This window comes from Nipponia nippon, unplaced genomic scaffold, assembly GCF_047370975.1.
Source record: "Nipponia nippon isolate SJK-2023a ecotype South Korea unplaced genomic scaffold, ASM4737097v1 scaffold_1, whole genome shotgun sequence".
NCBI classification, from domain to species: domain Eukaryota; kingdom Metazoa; phylum Chordata; class Aves; order Pelecaniformes; family Threskiornithidae; genus Nipponia; species Nipponia nippon.
This window is the reverse complement of record NW_028262290.1, coordinates 63,873,031-63,893,058: the sequence shown is the minus strand read 5'-3', so window position 1 is coordinate 63,893,058 and position 20,028 is coordinate 63,873,031. Positions and strand designations below refer to the sequence as shown.

Sequence of the window (20,028 nt, the reverse complement as noted above, 5' to 3'; positions counted from 1 at the left end):
CAAAAGAACAAAGCAAAATAATCAGAAAAATGCTATAAATTCAGATCTGCTTATTTGAATGGAGAAAAGCAGCACAAATTCTCTCTGGAAGGTCTATTTATAGCTTGCAAAACCTTTCATGTGCAATATCGAAAGCATCCACTTGGTGGTCACTTGTGCCTACGATGGAAATGCCTTTTTCCATCTCCAACAATCAGTGATTTGCTTTCCATTTCTCTTCTAGTAACAGAGAGCATGCAGACAACTGGGCTGCGTTTTAAACACTATGGCATAACAAGATGCAGGTGGGTGGCCCTTGGCTACCCTAGATCAATCCGCCAGTGAAACAAATTTAAAATCAGCCCGGTGCAAATTCCTAACATAAACTAATTCCAGAGAGCCTCCAGCCATAGAGCTGGACTAATTTTAATCTATATGACAATGTGGTAACTTTTCTGACAGTATCAGCCGTAGAAACGTCTTCTTAATACACTGGAATGTATAATCTAGTCATTGGATAGAAAAGTTGACACTTAACTCTCTTACTCTTTTGAGCTACCGCATGTCTAAATGATCACAGCCCTGTGAAAGCCGTATGTATACTACAGAAAATAATTTGCCTATTTAAATGACTTCAGATCACTCATGTAAATAACAGCACAATGCAAGAGGCCACAGGGAATTAGCTTATTAGATGGTGGGGTTTTTTCTTTCTACGTAACCTTAGTGCAACTTTGAAATATTTCTGGAATTGCTTCAGAGTCTCATAAAGGGAAGCTACAAAGAGCCAGATTCAGTATGGGTATAATGAGATCACTTGGCCTGAATCTGGTGCACAGAATAGAAGCTGCATATAGAAAGACTGGAAAGGAATTGCAGCATTTTCCCTTCTTTGTTCTCCCTTTCACACACTGTGGACAGACATACAACATGCCACGCAGTGGCAGATTCCGCTGGAGAGCATCCTTTTAGGCTAGAATAATTGTTCTGAAGTCACTGACTCCAATCCCAGGCAAAGACAATTCCACTTATAATTCCACTTACAAACTGATTAAGCTTCATCTTACAGCTAATTAAACTATTTTTTCCAGTTGGTGACTGGTAGCATGAATAGACAAAGAATGCAGCAGAGAAGCAATAGGTGATACTGTGTCGGACATCATTTTTGATAAGTGGACAAAAATTCCAGAATATTTTTACATCTTGATTGTTCCATCTAATCCAAAGAACTACAAGTAAACCGCAATCTGCTGCAGTCATTGCCAAGGTATCTCACTAGCTTCTCCAGATGATACTCTTTCCAAATGAGAGGGAAAAGTTGGCATGAGGTGAATAAAGAGATTAATTGGAAGGGGATATATGAGAAGAGCAGGGCAATTAAAATTTGTGGTGTGGAATCTAGAGAGTGGTAAAAGGGAAGAAGAAAATAAATATCTTTGGCTTTCATGGGCAACTATACCTGAGAAATATCTGTTCAAAGTAAAAAGCAAACAGGACAAAATATATTACAAATTCTTTATTCTGTATATACATGGGAAAGCTTTTTCTGCCTAAACACTTTCCCTTGTTTAAATCAGTGAATTTCTCTAGGCTTTTCCCTTGTCCACAAAGCTATACTCTGTATTTTATATTATGCCATTTTTCTGCTTCTGGTTTGCAATGTGACCCAATAAACTCGCTGCACGCTGATGCAGTAAAACTTGTGCGAGTAGTTTGCAACATATTCTTTTTGATTAATGGCATAAATGAGAAAATACATTTGGATTCCTCTGGTAGACTGAGTACTCTGCAGGGGAATTTCACTGCCTAAAGGACATGTTCAAACCTATGTCAAACCTTGTGATGTTTTTCAGCAACTCAACTTCGCCACAGGAAATCAGAAAGACATATTTATATGTTAAAATATATTTTCAAGGTAGGTTTGAGCAGCACTTGGAAGTTTCCTGAGCTTCTGGCAGGAAAATAGGAGATTCATTTGTGCCCTGTGAAAGATTAACAGAAACGTACCCTATTTCCATAGACAACCTAGTGCTAATGATGGAAGGTGATTAAATCAATCAAACAGAACAATGATTCCTAATGAACCAGTTTTACATTTCATTAACTTGAGTGCCAAGGTAGTTCTTAATGACTGATTTATCTTTTTCTTTTAAACTCTCATAAAGAATTAAGTGATTAGGAAAATAAGAACTAACAGCCTAATACAACTGGAGCCTGTGCAATGCAGTTTGCGTCTGAAGGCAATGAGAAACCTGTGGGGTCAGCAGCTCCTCAAGCTGAGGACTCCTCACAGTCCTGGCTTGAGGAGCTGCTGAGCCCACACGTAGGCAGAGAGCACAGGTAGACACCGCGCCAGGCTCCTCCGCCTGGCTCTGCCAAGGCGTCTCACTCCTGGCTGCTGAAGCCCGGGGTTATTCCAGCTCTGGACTGTCACCGGCGATGTGCAATTTTGTGATGTGCCCAACACAGCAATGAAGAGGAGACCAACCTGATGTTGTCATCGTGCTCTAAGCAGTAATTCAAGCGTTTCAGCAATTTAATTGGGTAGGAACTACTACAGTTAGTCCAGGATTGGTTTTACTGCCCTTGATGTCGCTTGCTTTAATTCAGCTTCTACTAATTAATTTTCATCAAGCTTAATTCTCAGTTAAAATGAGAATAGGAATATAGCTTCCTTTAGGAATACAGGAATGCAGTGTGAAATAGACACATTTTAATATATACAGGAAGCACAGTTTCTCTGATGCAGAGGTTTTTTTCCAAGGGAAAATTGCTATGGGACAGAGAGACACTTAGATATTTTACAGAGGATGCACTAGAATTAACTCTGTTAGCCTGAAGAACGTTGAAGTTTAGGAAAATCTAAAACTAGCTTTGAATTTTGCAGCTAGCAACAGATTGTTGTTGAAGCCTAAACCCCCTGATCCTAAAGCACCCAGGCTTTTATCTTTTACTGAATCCCAGCTTTCTGGGTCAATTCTTGATCTGTTCTGAAGATGTCTATGTGTATGTGTGTATGTATACAGGTACATACATGAAGGTATGTGTACACACACACCTATATTTACCAGAATTGTCCAACTTTTCACTCCCACTAAAGTCAGTGGGATATTTGAAATTTCAGAGACTGAATAACTAGATACAAACCCTTTCCACTGGCTGAATGCTGTATCAAAAACTTCTGGGAAGACAGGGTTTTATTCCCTGCAAATGCCTCCTGTGGGATTTGCCATAAAATGAAACTGGTAAACAGTGTAACGTGAATGTCATGCAACTTGCATTTCCTTCATCAGATTCCTTTCACCTTGTACTTTTATTTTTTATTAAAACTATTAAAAACTTTATTAAAACTATATTAAAAATATTGCTTTTTCTTAGTCAATTTCTTCTTATTCCGTAATTTCAAACCACCAGACACCTGTATGTTAAAGGTAGAATTGCACTCGCTGTGTGTAGCAGCCGTTCCCAAAACAAAGAGAAGGATGTGGGCTCCTTACACACCCCAAAATTCAGTGAATTTTAGCTGGTATCTTGGGAGGAAATGAAAAGCGCACTCAGAAGCCTCCAGGTGCTGCCTGCCGGGCTAACTACCCTCATCCAGCTGCCAAAGAAGCAGGGGAAGCATATGGCAGGGGTGAAAAAGGGGACAGGACTGTTCCTTTCAGCACCCGTTTCCATTTAGATCACCGTATCCCTAATGTCTCATTGCATCCTTCAGGTGCAGACGTGTGGCACAGCTGAGCCAGCGGGACAGTTCTGCCTCCAGCGTCCCAGAGCGCCTGGCCCCGCAACACGCTTCCCTGCAACAGCTCTACCAGTGTGCCTGGTGGCGTCCTCAGGACTTTCTAACCTCTCTGAAAATAACCTCAGCAGAGAACAGCTTTACAGCTTTCTGCCCTGTTACTGAGTTGAGAAAACTCACTGGGCAGCAAGACATATCCCTTCCCTGGGGGAAGGGACTGGACTAGGCAGGCAAGAACAAGAGGAAAACAGGGAGGTGATAGTGGAGGAGGAGGAGGGAACATGCTTGTTTCTTTCCATAGCCATTAGAGCAGCTCAGCTATGACATCTAACCAGACCTGAAGTCTCCGTACTTTATTCCTAGCTCAAAGTCAGGAGTAATTAAGATTTGTTTTCAGAACTATTGTTAAAACACAAATGGTTCATGTACAGAATCTCATGGACATGAAATAATAATACCTAATATCCTTTGGGGAATGCTGACACACAGAGAAATCAAGATCCACACTTTAAAAAATAAAGTGTAAAATATATATAGCTTTGATAGTGCCTAAACTATTACCCAGAGAGCTTAGAACCAAGCTGTAGGGAGATATTTGGATGCCTGAGTTTCCCCTACGACCTGCATCCCTCTTCCATGTGGGACACATCTCCCCCCATCTCAGGGTTGCACCAGACATTGCTATGGCAGATCTGCAGTTTTCCCTCCTGGGTGGCAGCAGCAGCGGGTGATGGCTGGCCGCGTACAAGCCTAGCGGGTACTCCCTCCGGAGGAATGGCTAAGCCACTGTCCCTCCTGTCCTTCTCCACTTATTGTCCTAGGAATTGCCAGATGAACACCCAAAACTGGGCAGAGACAGCTTCTGAAAGTATTTTGTATCAGACTGAGAAATAGGATTAAACGTTTTCAGTTGCTAGTTGCCCAGCTTGCTACAGTCCCGAGAAACAGACTGTATCCCCAGTGCCTCAAAAGGAAGCTTCCTCTAGGGAAAAGGGTCGGGGGGAAAAAAGCAAGTATAAAAAGGATGGCCATAGGCAGCCTCAGCAGGTGAAGAAATGAGATGGTGGAGAGAGAGAGCAAAACACAGTAACGACAGAAGATGTGGCTAGTGACAACTCTGCCTCTGCTACTCTTTGCAGAGGAAAGTGCTTTTGCTCTTTTTTTGCATCCCCCTCCTCACTGCCAGTCTCTAGAAAGCTGTAATATTTTCAGCAATATTGTTATCTTTCCATTTTCTTTTCTGCCATAGTCTATATCTACTTAGAAGCTGTATTTCAAGCTCTGCCATGTAGGGGAGGACTGTACGGGCCAGGCAAAAGGTGTGGATAGCAGCAAGTTTGCTGCACCTGTGCTCTTCCCCTCACTGTTCTGAGAGGTAAAATTCGATCATGTCAATAGGCACGTCTTTCTTTTTAACGGCTTGTACAGGGAGATGCTTTTCATTAAAATGGGCACGATGGTAGAGAACATATATCCCTGAACCCAGCTCTCCAACAGTGAACCTTCCCCTTATCACATTAAATTAATTTACTAACAAAGTGTGCACCAGAGCGACTTACACAAGATGCACATTAAAATACGTCTGTTGAATTATTCTGCAGTTCTGCATCCACGGGCCAGATTCTGTTATTCTTACTCATTTGGGTAAATAATTTACCTTCCAAGTGGTTTCATTAACTGCAATTCATCTTCCTGCTATAGGATTGCGATAGCCTGAGGTAGCTATCTATACAAGGGAAAGAAAATGAATCTGATCCTTTTTCATCATATCTGGTGGCAAACCTGAATCAGATCCCCTTACTACATTGGGCTGTACTTTAGCATATCAATTTTCCCATTGAAAACTGCGATGGTGAGGTGCTTTCAAGTGGGAGTCACGGGAGAAACAAGCGAATGCGGTGGTCTAAGCAGAGACAGGGAACATCTGCACCTGGACTGAGGAAAGGATGCCAGGATCTTGCTTGCTGCACAGGAACAAACATCTGGGTCTTTGACCCCCTGGGAATGTTAACAAAGTCACATTTATCAGAGACTGCCGCATGGAGCTGACCCCTCCTCAGAGAGGGACACAGCCACAGATACTCTCTCTGCCAGAGGGCAGGGAGGCAATTTATCGTCCCCAGCACCCTTGGACCCAGTACCCCCCGCCCTGTTTCGGCAACATATTCAGCGGGGCGGCTCCGCTGCCTTTCTGCCCCGGCTGCCGAGGGAGCCGGGAGCCGGGCGGGAGCCGGGCACGGGGGGCGGGCAGGGGAGGCTGTGGAAGCTGCCGGGGAGCCCAGGGGTGACCCACCATGGGGGGCCTGGGGGTGCGTTAGTGAACGGGCACCTGGGTCGCTTCTCTCTCTTCCTCCTTCAGCCCCGGGCGGATAAAACTGGAGAAGTAACTCCAGAATAAACAACCTCCCCCCCCCCCCCCCCGCCCCATTTGACGGGAGGCGAAGCTTTCACCAGAAGGAGCCGTCCGTCTCCAGGCTGCCTCTCTCGAAGTGTCGGGCAGCCGCCCGGGTGGGGAAGGGCTCCCACAGCAGCCTCCGCCACCCTTCAAAACCCCTTTTATTCTCGGGTGAGAAACTCCGAGGGGGAAGGAGGCGGGGGGCGCGGGCAGAAGCCGCCAAGTGACTGCAGGGCCCGCTTGGCACAGGGGAGAGCAGACAAAAGCCGGCGGAACTACGTGGCTTAAATTCAAAAGGGGCGCTCCGGGCTCCCCGAGGGCAGCGCCGGCCCGGGGAGGGGGCGCCGGGAGCGGGGCCGGGGCGGCGGCGCGGGCAGCCCGGCGGCGGGGCGGGGGAGGCGGCGGGCGCTGGGCGCTGGGCGCCGGCGGGGAGCGGGACAAGCCTGCGCGGCGGGGAGCGCGGCCCCCCCGGCCGCCGCCGCCGCTCGCTGGGGGCCGCAGCGGCTGAAGCAGCGGCCGCCCGAGCCCAGCCCGGGCGCGACGATGAGGGGCATCCCGGGCTTAAAGCGCTGGCGGCTCAAAATCTGGCGGCGATGCACCCTGGTGCTCCTCCTCCTCTGGGCTGCCTGCTGGATGGTGGTCAGCGCCTTGCTCTTCCTCCTCCACAGGAGCGTCTTCTCCGAGCGCTGCACGGACGAGAAGAGCCACCGGATCCTGGCGAGGCTGGTAGGTGCCCCGGCGGGACGCGGGGCATCCCCCGGGGGCTGCCCGGCAGGATGAGGCGCCGGGACTCCGGCAGGGCTGCGATGAGCCGCGCACCCGCCTTCGGCCGCGCCGCCGGGGCGCTCCCGCCCGGCTCCGTCCCGCCCGAGGCGCCGCATCAGCGGCGCGCAGCCGGTGCGCCCCGGCGGGCGGGCGGCCGCCTCCCTCCCTCCCTCCCTCCTTCCCTCTCTCCTTCCCTCTCTCCTTCCCTCCTTCCCTCCCGTCCCGGGGCGAGGGCAGGTGCAGGCAGCGGGCCGGCTCCCGGCGTGGGGTGCGGGTGCGCTTCCCAGGCGCTTTGGAAAGGGCAGCTCGGCATCCCGCACGCTGCGAAGCGGGAGGAAACCGCCCTCCGGTTTTGCCTTTTTTTTTTATTATTATTTAGCCGAAAGGGTGTTTGTACAAAAGTCGTCTTTCAGAAATGCCACGCAGCTTGTAACGCCTCCTTTACATCTGGCAGGGGCTGGCATTTAAGATGTAGCTATTCAAAATTCAAGAAAGGATTTGGGAATATTCATTAAAATCTCCCTTCAAAAAAAAAAAAAAAAAGAAAAAGAAACAGATTTAGAATTGTGTAGGAAACACTTCGAGAAGAGGACCAGTGTGGGTTAATGCTCTGAGTTTAATTTTGTTTCTTAATTAAGGTATTTGTAGTGCCAATGGTTAGGTGTTAAGGGAGGAATCCTCATGGAAATTAAATAACCTATTACTGCAGCAAGCAAAAACTGATCGTAGATATTCCCTAAATTCTGTATAATAAAGGAAGAGAAACTATAGGCAGCGGTCCTGACAGCACATTTTTAATGGCACTGAGATTCAGTTTCTTTACCCCAGCAATCAGCTTGAAGTACAGCTCAGCTCGGGATTGCAGCTGAGGGAATGAATCTTGCCCACTCCTTACCTGGCTGGGAAGAGCAGAGGGGTGTGGAGCTGCAAGTTGCCGCCGAGCTCAGGCAGGCCCAGGCCCTTGCCATCACACTCGCCAGTAAACAGACGGACTCTTCGGTTTGGAGGGTGTCGGGCGTGACTTCAAAAGCCCAGGCAGGGATCTGATTTCAGGCACAAGCTTGGAAAGTTGTCTCTGTCACAGTGTGATAGCTCAGTTTCAGACCCTCCTTCCAGAGGAGGGGTAGCTGACATTGCTGTGCTCATCTGTTGCCCTAGGTGAGTCCTCACCTGTTGCCGTAGGTGAGTCTTTGATAGTATCGTTAAGGTTTGTAAGTGACAGTTTTCCCAGATGATGTTAGAAAGGGATCGTCCTTCTAGTGGAACAATTAGAAAACGAGCTCATCTTCATCAGCTCCTTCATAAATAAGTCTTTATACATCTTCTGAGCACGGCATGAGTTTCGCAGTTATAGAAAGTGCAATTGATCTACATAACAATCTGATTGCTTGAGTCTTGCGCCTTTTATTAAGCAAAATTCAACTTCCAAGAAAAACTATTTTACTACTCATCCATCGTATTTTCATTAGGAGATAAGAAGATGAGCTATTTTAAGCAAGTAGGTGAAAATTGCATGGTTGTATACCCTTGCAAGTGGTAGGTTTATTTCCTTCTTCTGAGTAAAACGTACATCTGTGCAGATGTGTGCTGTACTGGGAAGGCTGAAGTAGCCCTGGGCATTTTGCAGAGACGAACTTTAACTCTCCAGAAGACCACTTACTCTTTCCTAACACCGGTCTCATCTTCATTTACACTGAACACACTAAATCATAGCGATCAATTGCTGTTCTCTCTGGAGAAATTAACTACTTTTGATGCTTTCCAAAGCCTTGCTCAGTATTGCATTTACATAGGAGAAGTACTTGATAAAAAGGCAGGACCCAGTCTCAGGCCTGATCTACACAAAAGTGACGGTGGTACAGTAAGTTATTTAAAATTATATAAATCCTTAGTGGGGCTTACATTAATTTAAATTTTTACATGAATTTAAACCCAGCTTTTTTAACTTATCTTGATAAGTGTACTAAGGATATTAAAAATGATGTAGCCAATTTTAAACAGAAAGAGACGAGCGAGTCCAATCCATGCTTGTGTTTGCATTTTCATGTAGTACAGCTGCTTTCTGTAAGGCTTTTGGCTTAGTATCACTTTCATATTTTAGTTTAAAAAACCTGGCACTTAGTGGCATTCAAAGGGCGCTCATTAGGTAGATTTAAAACAGTCTCATCGACAGATCTCAAAATGCAGTCATTAAGACAGGGATGGCAGTGTGGAGGACTATTTCTGGAAGATTTCTTCGGGGAATTGATTCTTCTTTTTATCAGCAGTCATCGTGATGATATAAAATCTTGTATGGTAAAGTTTGCAGTTAGTGCAAAGGTTCCTGGGCTGGTAAATAATAAACAGGCCATCTTTTCATTGCAGGGTAATCTGAATCACCTGGTTAAATGTTTTCAGTCCACCAAAATGTGTTTTAATACAGTAAAATGCAAGCTAGGACACTGGGGAGCACAAGAGTGCAAGCCATGCCAATAGGATGGAAGACAGTCTTGTAAAACTGTATGGCTTTGGAAAGGAGGTAGGGGTCAGATAGTTGCTTCAGCATGAACTACCAGTGCAGCCTGTGCCTTAAAGGCTGATATCATCTCTGAATGTCTCCAAAAATGAGAATTAGGGAAGGGCTGTTGGCTCTCTTTGCAGCACTGGACAACAGCATTCAGATCTGATGTCTCTGCTTCTCAGGTGGGTGGAGGAAATGGAGCGAAGAAACAGGGAGGGAATAAAACCACAAAAATCATCCGGGGGCTGAAAAAGTAAGGATTATAGTGGGAGAGCTGGGGAGCTAAGCTTACTTAGTATATTATGCTTATGGCAAAACATAAAACACTAAAAGTTGGAATAAAGATGGGGGGGGGGGAGTAGTGAGGCCATGAAAGTGCAGTCAGTCTTTGCTGACCTTCTAGTTTATCATGAACAGGAAATTTAAGAGAATTTTGAAGCCATTGAGTGGCTCACAACTCACTACATTCTGTGAGTAGAGACAGACACCTTGAAAATTGTTCAGACTTCTTGATTGCTTATTTGAAGAAGCATTTTTGAAATTCTTGCTTGCATTGGTGACCAGCAGAGAATGTTACTTCTGGAAGGCGGATCTGTGTTTCATCACTGTGAGACCAGGAACTCGTGGTCAAGTCCTGTTTCACAGATCCCTGTTTGCAAAACACTGCACGAGTTCAGTGTAAGAAGAATCAGATTCAGAGACTGTTTGTCAGGTACTTGGTTAATAATCAAAGATTTATGTGTTCAACTGGAACCGCGGACAAGTCCTAAACAGCAGCCAGGTTCAAAAATGACTCATCTCCTATGTCTGGGAAATGTGAGTGAGACTATTTTTTCCACAACTACTTTTTCTCATTAATGCCATTAAGAATGACGTGATGGCAACACAAGAAAATAAGCTTCATGTTCACATGTTTGCCTGCAGGTCTTCTGGGCATGTGTTCTTCTAGATGCAAGAGATCCATCCATGCATACAGACCCTCTAAGAGTGAACTTGGTGGACCGCAGTAAAATTGTCCACAGGGGCAAGCGTTCTCCCATGTGGACCCAATTACAGGACTGAGTCCTGTGTTCTCTTACTGTAGCACAAGAAGAATTAGGTTGTAGTCTTCTCAATAGGCGAGCAATGATGTTAAATGTGATTATACTTATGCTCCAAAGAAAACCCCCAAAATTCCTTCTGTTTGCAATCTTCTTTCTAAAATTGTTTAGAGTTCCAGATGCTAAGAACTGCTAAACTACTTCTGTTGAGAAAATTACATTTCTACTTAAAAAGGGGAATCAGATTTGTATTACATTCATAGGAGTGGATTTTCAAAAGCAAGAACATTGGTCTGCATGCTCTGAAGTCTGCGGATAGCCCCGTGAGTCTGCTTGACCATCCTGATGTGGATGTGGATGCAGATGTGTGTGTTTCACACGTGTACATCACTCTGGACTAAGGGTCAGGACATTGATGTTAGAGTTTGCCTACCTGGCTCTCCTTGCTGGCATTGAATGTTCTCATTTGGGCTGTAAGAACATCAGAGTATAAATAAATTGTATGCCTGTCTGAACTGCCCTCAGTGAGCTGTTTTAGTCAATTTATCACCATTCCTGGATTTTGGACTTAATCCTCCACCCATTCCCCAGTGTGTTGTTTAAGGTTGGACTCTGAATGTTGCCTGCCATCAGAATGTATTCTTCTGGTGCACACCTCAGAGACTGTCCTAAGAAAATACATCACTTGAATTTTACGATCGTGTTTCTTGTGTATGTAACAGCAAATGAGGTGGGGGTCAGGCAGCCATTGCAAGTACTCCACATGCAGTGGGAGCTGCCAACTTGTTTAAATGAAGGTTCAAATGCCAGAAAGCAATGAAGAAGGCTGACACTGTCAAGCCACCTCCCAGATGTTTGGCTTCCTACACCACCACAGTCTATTCCCCTTTCACCAGAGACCTCTGATCATCCCCTCTACTGATTCGCCCAAACCAGTCCCTGCAGCTGCACTTCTGAATGCCCATAGGAATATATCGACTGCCTACACTTTTGGAAATGATGGTATGGAAACAATTATGGGTTGAAGGAAGGACTGGTGAGGGAATCCTTGCAGTTTTTGTACAAATTTGCAGTGACCACTTAACTATCAAGCAGCAGGTTGCATGTTTCCATGGGCTGATTTTTTCCTATTTAAAAAAAAATAAGTATTTCATTCATATTAGAATGCCACTTCTGGCAAGTACATATACAAACTGGAAAAGTCATTTTGTCCTACAGCATTTACATATTTAAAAATTCTGAGAGTTCTTGGTCCAAGAGGCATTGAGCACAACTCCTCTGTTCCCTGGTAGTGCAGGAGGTTCTTACAGCTTCAGTCAGGGCATGTTGAGTGCAAGGTCGAAAGACACAGGGCTGCGGAAGGTCCCAGCAATCCAGCTACCCATGGATTTAAGTGGGGTGTCTAAGTTATGCTGCCCTGAACCTTCCAGAGAAGTCCTGAATTACACTGGAAGTTATCTCCTGTGCCTTAAAGTGCTACAGTCCAGAACCACATAGCACAGCCAAGGGTGTTCAAAGCTTGTCTCACTGAATTCATATGTGGCAAGAACTTAAGAGTTACGGGTCATCTGGTCCATTTCCTTGCCCCCAAAAAGCCCATCCTTTACCATCCCAAGAATCCCTGTTTTGAAGCAAGATTCCCCCTAGTACAAGGTCTGTAGAGACTTCTGAAAAAACGTTGAATAACCCAACGGTTGTAGAAGGTGTGTGCTTGCAGTACCATGACTGCTGCAAGACTCTTGAGCTTAGGACTATTGCTGATTTTTTGCCTTTCTTCTAAGTGGTCCACGAGTGTATGGTCCTGCTATGACTATCCTGCTCTTTCACTCCAGTGTCTTGACTACAGCAACGGAGCCCTGACTGGTGACCTCTGTGAAGACCTGTGTGTGGCACAGAAGCTGGTGTACAAACACTGCCTTTACTATGACAGAGGTAAGAAGGTCATTCAGGCTGACTGGAGAGGCCAGCCGATCATCCTGAAATCCAAAAAGGAAATCTTCTCCAGCTACCAGCATCTCAGTATGCTAGAAGAGGTGGAAACACAGGATATCCCTGAAACGGAGCTTCTGCTGATGGTAGCCTTGGAGGTCAAAAATGTCCTGGGGCTAGAACTGTCTAACAATACCATGGGGCCTCTGTGGACAAGGAAGAAGGGACCACGTTGGAAAGCACAGGTGGCCAGCATGTGGTCCTTGCTCCAGCAGGAAGAATATATCTACTTCAGTTTGCTGCAGGACTTCAGCAAACACGTGCTACGAATTATTGGCTCTTGTGGACACTTTTATGCTGTGGAGTATCTCACAGCTGGACATGCCTGGCACAAAACTCTTTTTCCCTTGGAAAATGTGGTCGGTCCTTCCCTTGCTGGCCACAGAACCAGGGTGAGAGCCATCATTGACATTGCACTCAGCTTTCTGGACATGGTGCAGCATTTTGATAATGATTTCTCTCACCGACTTCACCTGTGTGACATCAAACCAGAAAACTTCGCTATCAGGCACGATCTCACGGTAAGTTGAGTCTTTGGGGTTGTGTTGCAGCAATTTGAGGTCAAATTCTAGTCTGAAAGTGGCTGTGTAAAAATTGCACTTCCCTCCTCGTACAGCTTTTGGCCAAGTTTTTGCAAAATCAATGCATTTACAAGTGACAGGGGAGCTTCTCTACTGCTTTTCCTCTTTGTGGTATGTGCAGCCATGTTTCAGGGCGCTAGATCCTGCTGCTTGTTTCAAGAACTGTTTGCTCAGTTATGATTTGTTTCACCTCCTTAAAGGCACTGGCACTGACAGGGTCCCTTGGATGTGGTGAGGGATACCTCCTGAAGGCAAGGAGATCTCAAAAGCTGCAAACGAACCTGTAATTTGAGTCATGGCAGCTATTTCTGGTAGTGATGCTGAAAGGAAAAACTGTTTCAATTCGAAAGCTAAGGCTGAATTCTCTGACCTGGCACAAAGGGAACTCCCCACATACAAACACACACATCTTTGTGCTTTAGTGTTCAGGTTATCTGCTCTGGAAATGATCCAATGACAGTGACATAAAACTCCTTGGCACTGTTACTCTTTAACTTTTCATTGTACAGCTCTAACTCAGACCTGAATAGCTATGCATGTTTTCTAAGTAGCGATGTAGCTCAGCACCACATTGCCGAATGCATCTTGCATTCATTCTGCAGACAGAAATTCCACTGGTTTCGGTGGGAGTTGTGCGTACGGACTGGAGGCACTGCAATAAGTAAGTGTCTGAAGCAGACTCACAACTTGCAGTGACATCAGTTGGAGGCACTGCACTCTGAGTGAACATAAAGCATTTTCAGGGACTTGAATGCTATTTTCAGTACTCACTGAGTGTTAATATAACACTCACATCTTCAGAGTACTAGATAAACATTGCCTAAACATATAGCCATTAAGAGCAATTAGAGTGCTTCCCCTTTACCCTTCCCTTCCCTCCCATTGTTTATTCAGGTGCAGTACAGCAGCTGAACGGGGAATGGGTGAGGAGCTACAGCAAGACACTAAAAAAGCGTACCAGTGTTCAGGCAAAGTGAGGTACGGCAAGGACTCCTCAAGGCAGGCTTTGCCCATCTTTTTTGGTTACACAGGGCTGTGACTGCCTGTGACTGAGCACGCACCAGAGCATCTGTTTTACCACCTGCTTAGAGGAAAATAGATTTCATTTAGGAAAAGAGAAAGAATATTGGATGTGTCTTCCCTTACGAGTCCTTTGAGTGAGGCTTGCTTCTCCAGGATCCTCCCGTGACTTCTGGTGTCCAAAGAGACAACAGCCACCTTCTGGTATAGGAAAGTACACTAATGTAATATTTTCTAGGAGAATTAATCAAAAAACAAAAAGTGAGCTGCTGCTCACTCATGGCTCTCGCAGTTGTACGCTACGTACAGCCTGTTGGTATCCCCTGTTTTCACCCCCCTGGGCTGGGAGACAGGAGATGCGCACAGACAGAAACCTGCGGGGGGGGGGGGGGGGGGGGGGGAAGAGAGAGCTTCTGATCGGTGAAGAAGGAAGGAGAGTGAGAAGCAGAGACTCTAGGTGGTTTTATCAACCAGTTCCAGAACAGGGACGCAGCAAGGCAGCCTCTTTTTTTGTCCCTCATGTTTGTTTTAAGCAATTTTTTCACTTGCTTGTTTCTTGTGCTCTGTATAGGACAATAATAAACATCCATAATGGCACCACTACTCCTCATCCCAGCAACAAGACTGCTAAAGCCTAAAGAAATGTGCCTGGAGTGCAATAGTTTTACTTCGAGGATTATTTTCAAATGGTGAGGATAAGCCTCTGGCCCTCCCTCCAGCCTTCACGTGCTGTTCCTGCAGCATGGAGAGGAGAGATCACTGCCTGGTAGATCATCCAGGGGAATTTTAAGCTGCCATGGAGCTACATAAGGGGCAGAGTTGGAAGGAGGTCTGGGTGAATGTACAGTGCCGCACCTATTTTACCAGCACCTCAGAGAGAACTCGAAAGATTACAGCACCTTAAGCATGACTTTAAATCAGGTCAGGAGCCAAGCTGGGTCCTTGCTGCGTTTCCTTAGATACCTTCATCATCAACTGCAATCATAAGAAACCCCACCAAAATGTAGCTGTTTATAGCTAGAGTGTCACCCAGATCTGTCTTCACAGGGTCTGGCTGGATGCCCACACATTTTTGTAACAGATGAACTTCAGTGAAACCACTGAACCCATGCCACATGTTTGGGAACCAGGGCTTTTTTTTTCCCTTGTGGAGCAATTGATCGGATTGTCAAAGGTGCTCAGTGCTGGCAGAGACCCCACCAGGGTGCTGATGCAGCGACCCTAGGACTGGGGAAACCCTGCACTGCTTTTGCTGTCTCTTCTGTGAAGATGTAAACTGCAAAACTGCAGAACGCTTAAGGAAGTAAAGAAGAAAAGAAAAAAAAATTTGCCTGTCCAAACGTGTGAAATTCCTTAGGCTACGTCATCATGATCAAGCTCTCCACGAAGGTTAAAAATACTCGATTTTTTAAGCTATGCCTCATCTCTTTAAGATTTTCCCTGGGGAAAAAGAAGTAGAATAAAATGAGGATTAGACCTTGTTCTTTCTTTTGCCTGTGGAAGGTTTATTTGGCTTCTACCAGACCAGACATCTTTAGTTCCTGGGGTTGATCCAGCTGCTGCTCCAGCCACGCAGTTCAGCTTCCCCTGTTATGTGGGAGGTTGAATCTTAAACATGAGACTATCATTTGACCCAAAGTAACTCTGCATTGCCCAGGTCCCAGACATTTCCCTCCATGAATATGTGTGTCAGCTGCTGCAAGGGAGAGTCTCTGACCCTGACTGGCAAGTGTTAAGCGCAGCTCTGTACGCAGGCTGGTTGCTGCATCCATGGCACTGAAGGCGGGCTGCGTGCACTGTGGTCACCCACAGTTTGTCTCATGTCAAGCAGCTGCCATCCCATTACTGGCTTCCTTTCTTTCCCTGTTTATTTCTGTAATTTTTTTAAGTGAAATATTCATGGGTGGAGTGACACTGGCAGAAACTGAGACTACAGCCCTTCACTCCCAGAATGGTTTCAAACCTAGCACAGGCAGCAGCTCTGCAGACCTCTTTGTGCTGCGTATTCACTATTTTGCAAGCCTTGTGTCAGGGCAAGAAAACTGATTGATCCCTCCAGTCCTTGCTTTTTCTGCTGAGACCAACTGCTGGCTAGACTCTGTTACGTACCATATTTCTGGACAAGCAGAACAAGAACCACGCACAATAAGTGAGTCAAACCATAGCAGACAGGAATGGGCAAAGCCAGTCTCGACTTTCCACAGCCTCAGGGATCTCTCTGCAGCTGAGCAGACTCAAACCCACTGAATGCAATGGCAGGTTTGGAGGAGCTGTACCAGATGCGGGTACTTCTGCACATCCCCCTGCTCCTCTCCACAATGATGAAGTCAGGTGTTTAGTCTGAATGGTGAACTGTGAAATGATACCATCTGGCCTGTGGGTAATTTTGCGCCGTATAATTAAAAGGTTGAGTTGTCATCTGCATAAGGTGCAACAACAAGTAAATCAATCTCCAAGTTGGACAGTCCCGGTTTAAGGCAAATCCATCCAGTCGACCCCAGGGACGCATATTGTCCACAAATAATTTTCCCTTTCCTGGTGTCGCAAGCATTGGCTGTTTTTGTTTAAAAAGTGGTATTTATAAGACTAGTGCAGCTCAGTTAAGTGAAATAAAGCCCTTTCATTGTGATCCCAGTTCTCCACTGGCAGATGCTCTCAGCACAGCATTTCCAAAAGCAAGGAGCAAAGAATGCTTGCTCAGCCCTGTCCCACAGGCTGTGCCGTGCCAGATCTGATGGCTTGTTTTGATCCACAGGTGGTGGCCATTGATGTGGATATGGCCTTTTTTGAACCCAAAATGAGGGACATCCTTGAACAGAACTGCACAGGAGATGAAGACTGTAATTTTTTTGATTGCTTTTCAAAATGCAATCTGAAAATCAGAAAATGTGGAGCACAGAGAGCCAATAACAACTTGCAAGTGAGTAGACACAGCTGCTTTATGCATCCATCTCTTTTAAAATCACATTGACTATAAAATGCATGGTATGTACTAGGAGACTGTGAGATGAAGACAGTCAGGTTTTTAAACATAAGTGCCAGTCCTGTTTGGAAATCCCATCTTGGGGCACACAAACAGATCTTTATATTCACTAGTGTTTATTTGCCGTGCTTTTGTGTAGCTGTTAGCCCAATGCCTCAGATAGGAGAGTGAAGGAAGTAGGGGCAGGGGCATTACTGTCTCCACTAATGGTGAAGTCGGGGCTGTCCACGTGTAAGCAGCGGGGGGGCTATGGCTGCGATTCTCCGCTCTGCAGAGCTAGTACGTGGATGTAGTGGAAAGGGGAGTCGATGGGGTTCTTGGCCCTGGGATGAGGTGTCTTACAGCTCACCCAGCTTGTGCTGGCGGGAGGCACTAGTGCAGCAGAGAGGCTGGGGGAGTGTGGCTTGGCGGCCTTTTGCCTGCTTCTCGCAACACCTCACCCTCACCACTTGTTACGTGGAAGTGCAAGAGCAGTCTGAGAAGAAGGGGGATTCCTCAGCTGGAGCGTAGCCCTTGTGGATGCTCCTTTTCTATACCTTCCTTTTTGAATGTCTGGAGGCATTTTGGGTTCAGATGACATTTTGCTACAGTCCTAGAGAAGCAGCAGGACATTAGTTGTAGCTCCTGAAAGACAACAATCTGCTCTTTTCCCTTTCCTCAGGTAATTTGTGACAAAATATTCCGTCGCTGGTTTTCTCCAAATCTCAGAGGACCGTTGGTTTCCCTCCCCCTGCAGCTGCAGCTGCAGAAGGCTGTGCAGGAGTGTGCCGAGCCGGGGCGCGTGGATGCTGCCGGGCACCAGAGGACTCTGAAATCTCTCTCCGAGTTATACCACCTCCTTCGGGTCACTCAGCGAGAACTGCAAAGGGTGTAGTAGACACAAAAGGCAGAACGGCAAAGGCCACATCCCAGCCACTGCTAAGGGACGCTGTATATGAGGCAGTCTGTGTTTTCTTTCTCTCTCTTCCATCCCTCCTACCCATTGTACTACATGTACAGCACAGAGATTGTTTTTCTCCAATGCAAATGAAATTCATGGCTGCAGGTGCAGCACGTCCTGTTAATATCCTTTCAAGCATGAAATTGTTTTACGTTACCTGGATTCTGTTCTTGCTTATTTTCCTGAGCTAGCTCTAGCCCTCTCCATCAGCATTCAGCGCATCGTTTGCTTACCAAGAGTCACTGCTCAGATAGCATCTGTCTGAGTGCGGTGCTCAGAGTGAGGATGCATTTACAGAAGAAAAGTGTAAGTGCAGCAAAGCTAATATCAATAATTAAAATAGTGGGTAGGTGGGTGTGGATAAGTATGTGTATGGTGTTTGTTTTAATTTCTCTGTAGAATGAGGTTTGTTTTTTTTTAATTAGGGACAGAGTGCTCTGTGTGGAAAAACAATCTCAAATAGGGAACTGTATTGTCACAGGAGTGAAGAGTTGCTTTTGTACAAAGCAGTCCTTTCTGGTGTCCCCAAATGCATTTTCTCTGGTGTGTTGCATTACCTGTGCCATAGCTAACTTTCTGGGGAGAAATTATATGAAGGTACTTACGACTTTCCTACAGCAAAATTATTATACCCTTGTTGAGTTTCCATGTGGGTACTCATATTCTGCAGTGGAGAGGTATAAATAATGCCACTGAATTTTCCCATGTGAACAAGCCCTCAGGCACTTGTACATCAGAGAACTTGATAAGAAGCAATCCTTTGCCAGAGAGCAGAATCACCCAGGAATGCCAACAATCTGTCCTTTGCACAAAACGGAACAATATCCAGACCCAGAGTTTTCTTACAGAGTAGTTTTTTAATGAACAAAAGGAAATGTTTCATAAGAATTCATTATCTTGCAATCAGTTACATAAATAAAGATCTCTAGATTAACTTAAAATCATTAACTTTGCCTTTCAAACGTGTAGCTGTGGCTGGAGAATCTGACATGCAGTTCAGAAGACATTGCATGTGTTTAGGCCCAATACTGGGCAATATACCCATGAGCTGGTTTTGGCATGAAGACATTAAAAACCCCACATACAGAGGAACCAACAGCCTATGACAGCCCGCCACTCAGAAAGACTCTTCAATATTAAGACTGACAATACCAGTTTGTGGATGGGAGACACATAACGACACCTAATCTTTTTTGTCTTTATATCCCTCAGCCTTATGACAGCCCCGAAGCCTGTGAGCACTAATCATACATAAACTTTCCATTTCTGGAGTGTTCTTTAAAGTAATGTTAAAGACTGCCTATGACCAGAAGAATGCGACCTGCTTAGGAGACCTTGACACTTACCCAAAACTAGCTCAAATTTTCAGACTAGTGCTGGTTTTTTTTCTATTTCTTGCAATAAACTACCGTAATTTTAAAAATCACGCAAGAAGCTCATAGCAAGGGCAAGGTTGGCTGCCTCGCCTGGGACTGTACTGAAGACAAGCTGCTGCTAAGCCAGAGCTACTGCTTAGGAGCTCCTGACTGGTGAAGTTGTGCTCAGTCCGCGCTTCTCCTCTAACCAGGGAGACAGACAATATTTCAATGTTTTAAGATCATCCGTCGCAAAAGCAGGAAGGCAAAGCAGAATCCCAAATTCCAGAACAAGCCCTGCTACAAAGTCATGAAATTGATAGAGGAGAAAATAACTAAGGATAGAATCAGATTATGGTAAAGGGCTGGGGACAGACAAAGTATCAGGTAGAAGATGAGGAAAGAGAGATGAAGGAGAAATAGGAAAAATGAAGTAAAATATTAGTAAAATTTAATCTGAGGAAGAAGAGACTGAAGAGAAGCACGGTAACACTCTTCAGAAACAGAAAGAGGCTGATAAAAAGAGAATAGGAGAGAACTGCCCTGTCCAGATTTCTTTGGTGGATATGATGAGCAATGAGCTTAAATTGTAGCAAGGAAAATTCAGGCTAGACATTTGTTTCAGGCTTTCTAATATTAAGGAACAGTGGAGATATAGCACAGGTCATTTGGGAAAACTTCAGTCTTCATAAGTTGTGATTTTTAACTACAGGCAAGAGTGAGGGCCTGCCAGGAATGA

At 45.6% G+C, this 20,028-nt stretch overlaps 1 protein-coding gene across 1 annotated transcript; it reads left to right on the top strand.

Annotated features, from left to right (window-relative positions):
• Positions 1 to 6,015: 6,015 nt before the first annotated feature.
• Positions 6,016 to 19,447, top strand: DIPK1C (divergent protein kinase domain 1C). The gene is made up of 6 exons (XM_087747331.1): positions 6,016 to 6,030; positions 6,160 to 6,287; positions 6,785 to 6,842; positions 12,254 to 12,931; positions 16,767 to 16,931; positions 17,656 to 19,447. Exons 1-6 carry the CDS (start codon positions 6,016 to 6,018, stop codon positions 17,866 to 17,868), a joined length of 1,257 nt encoding a protein of 418 aa, XP_087603457.1. The 3' UTR covers positions 17,869 to 19,447.
• The last annotated feature ends 581 nt before the right edge of the window (positions 19,448 to 20,028 follow it).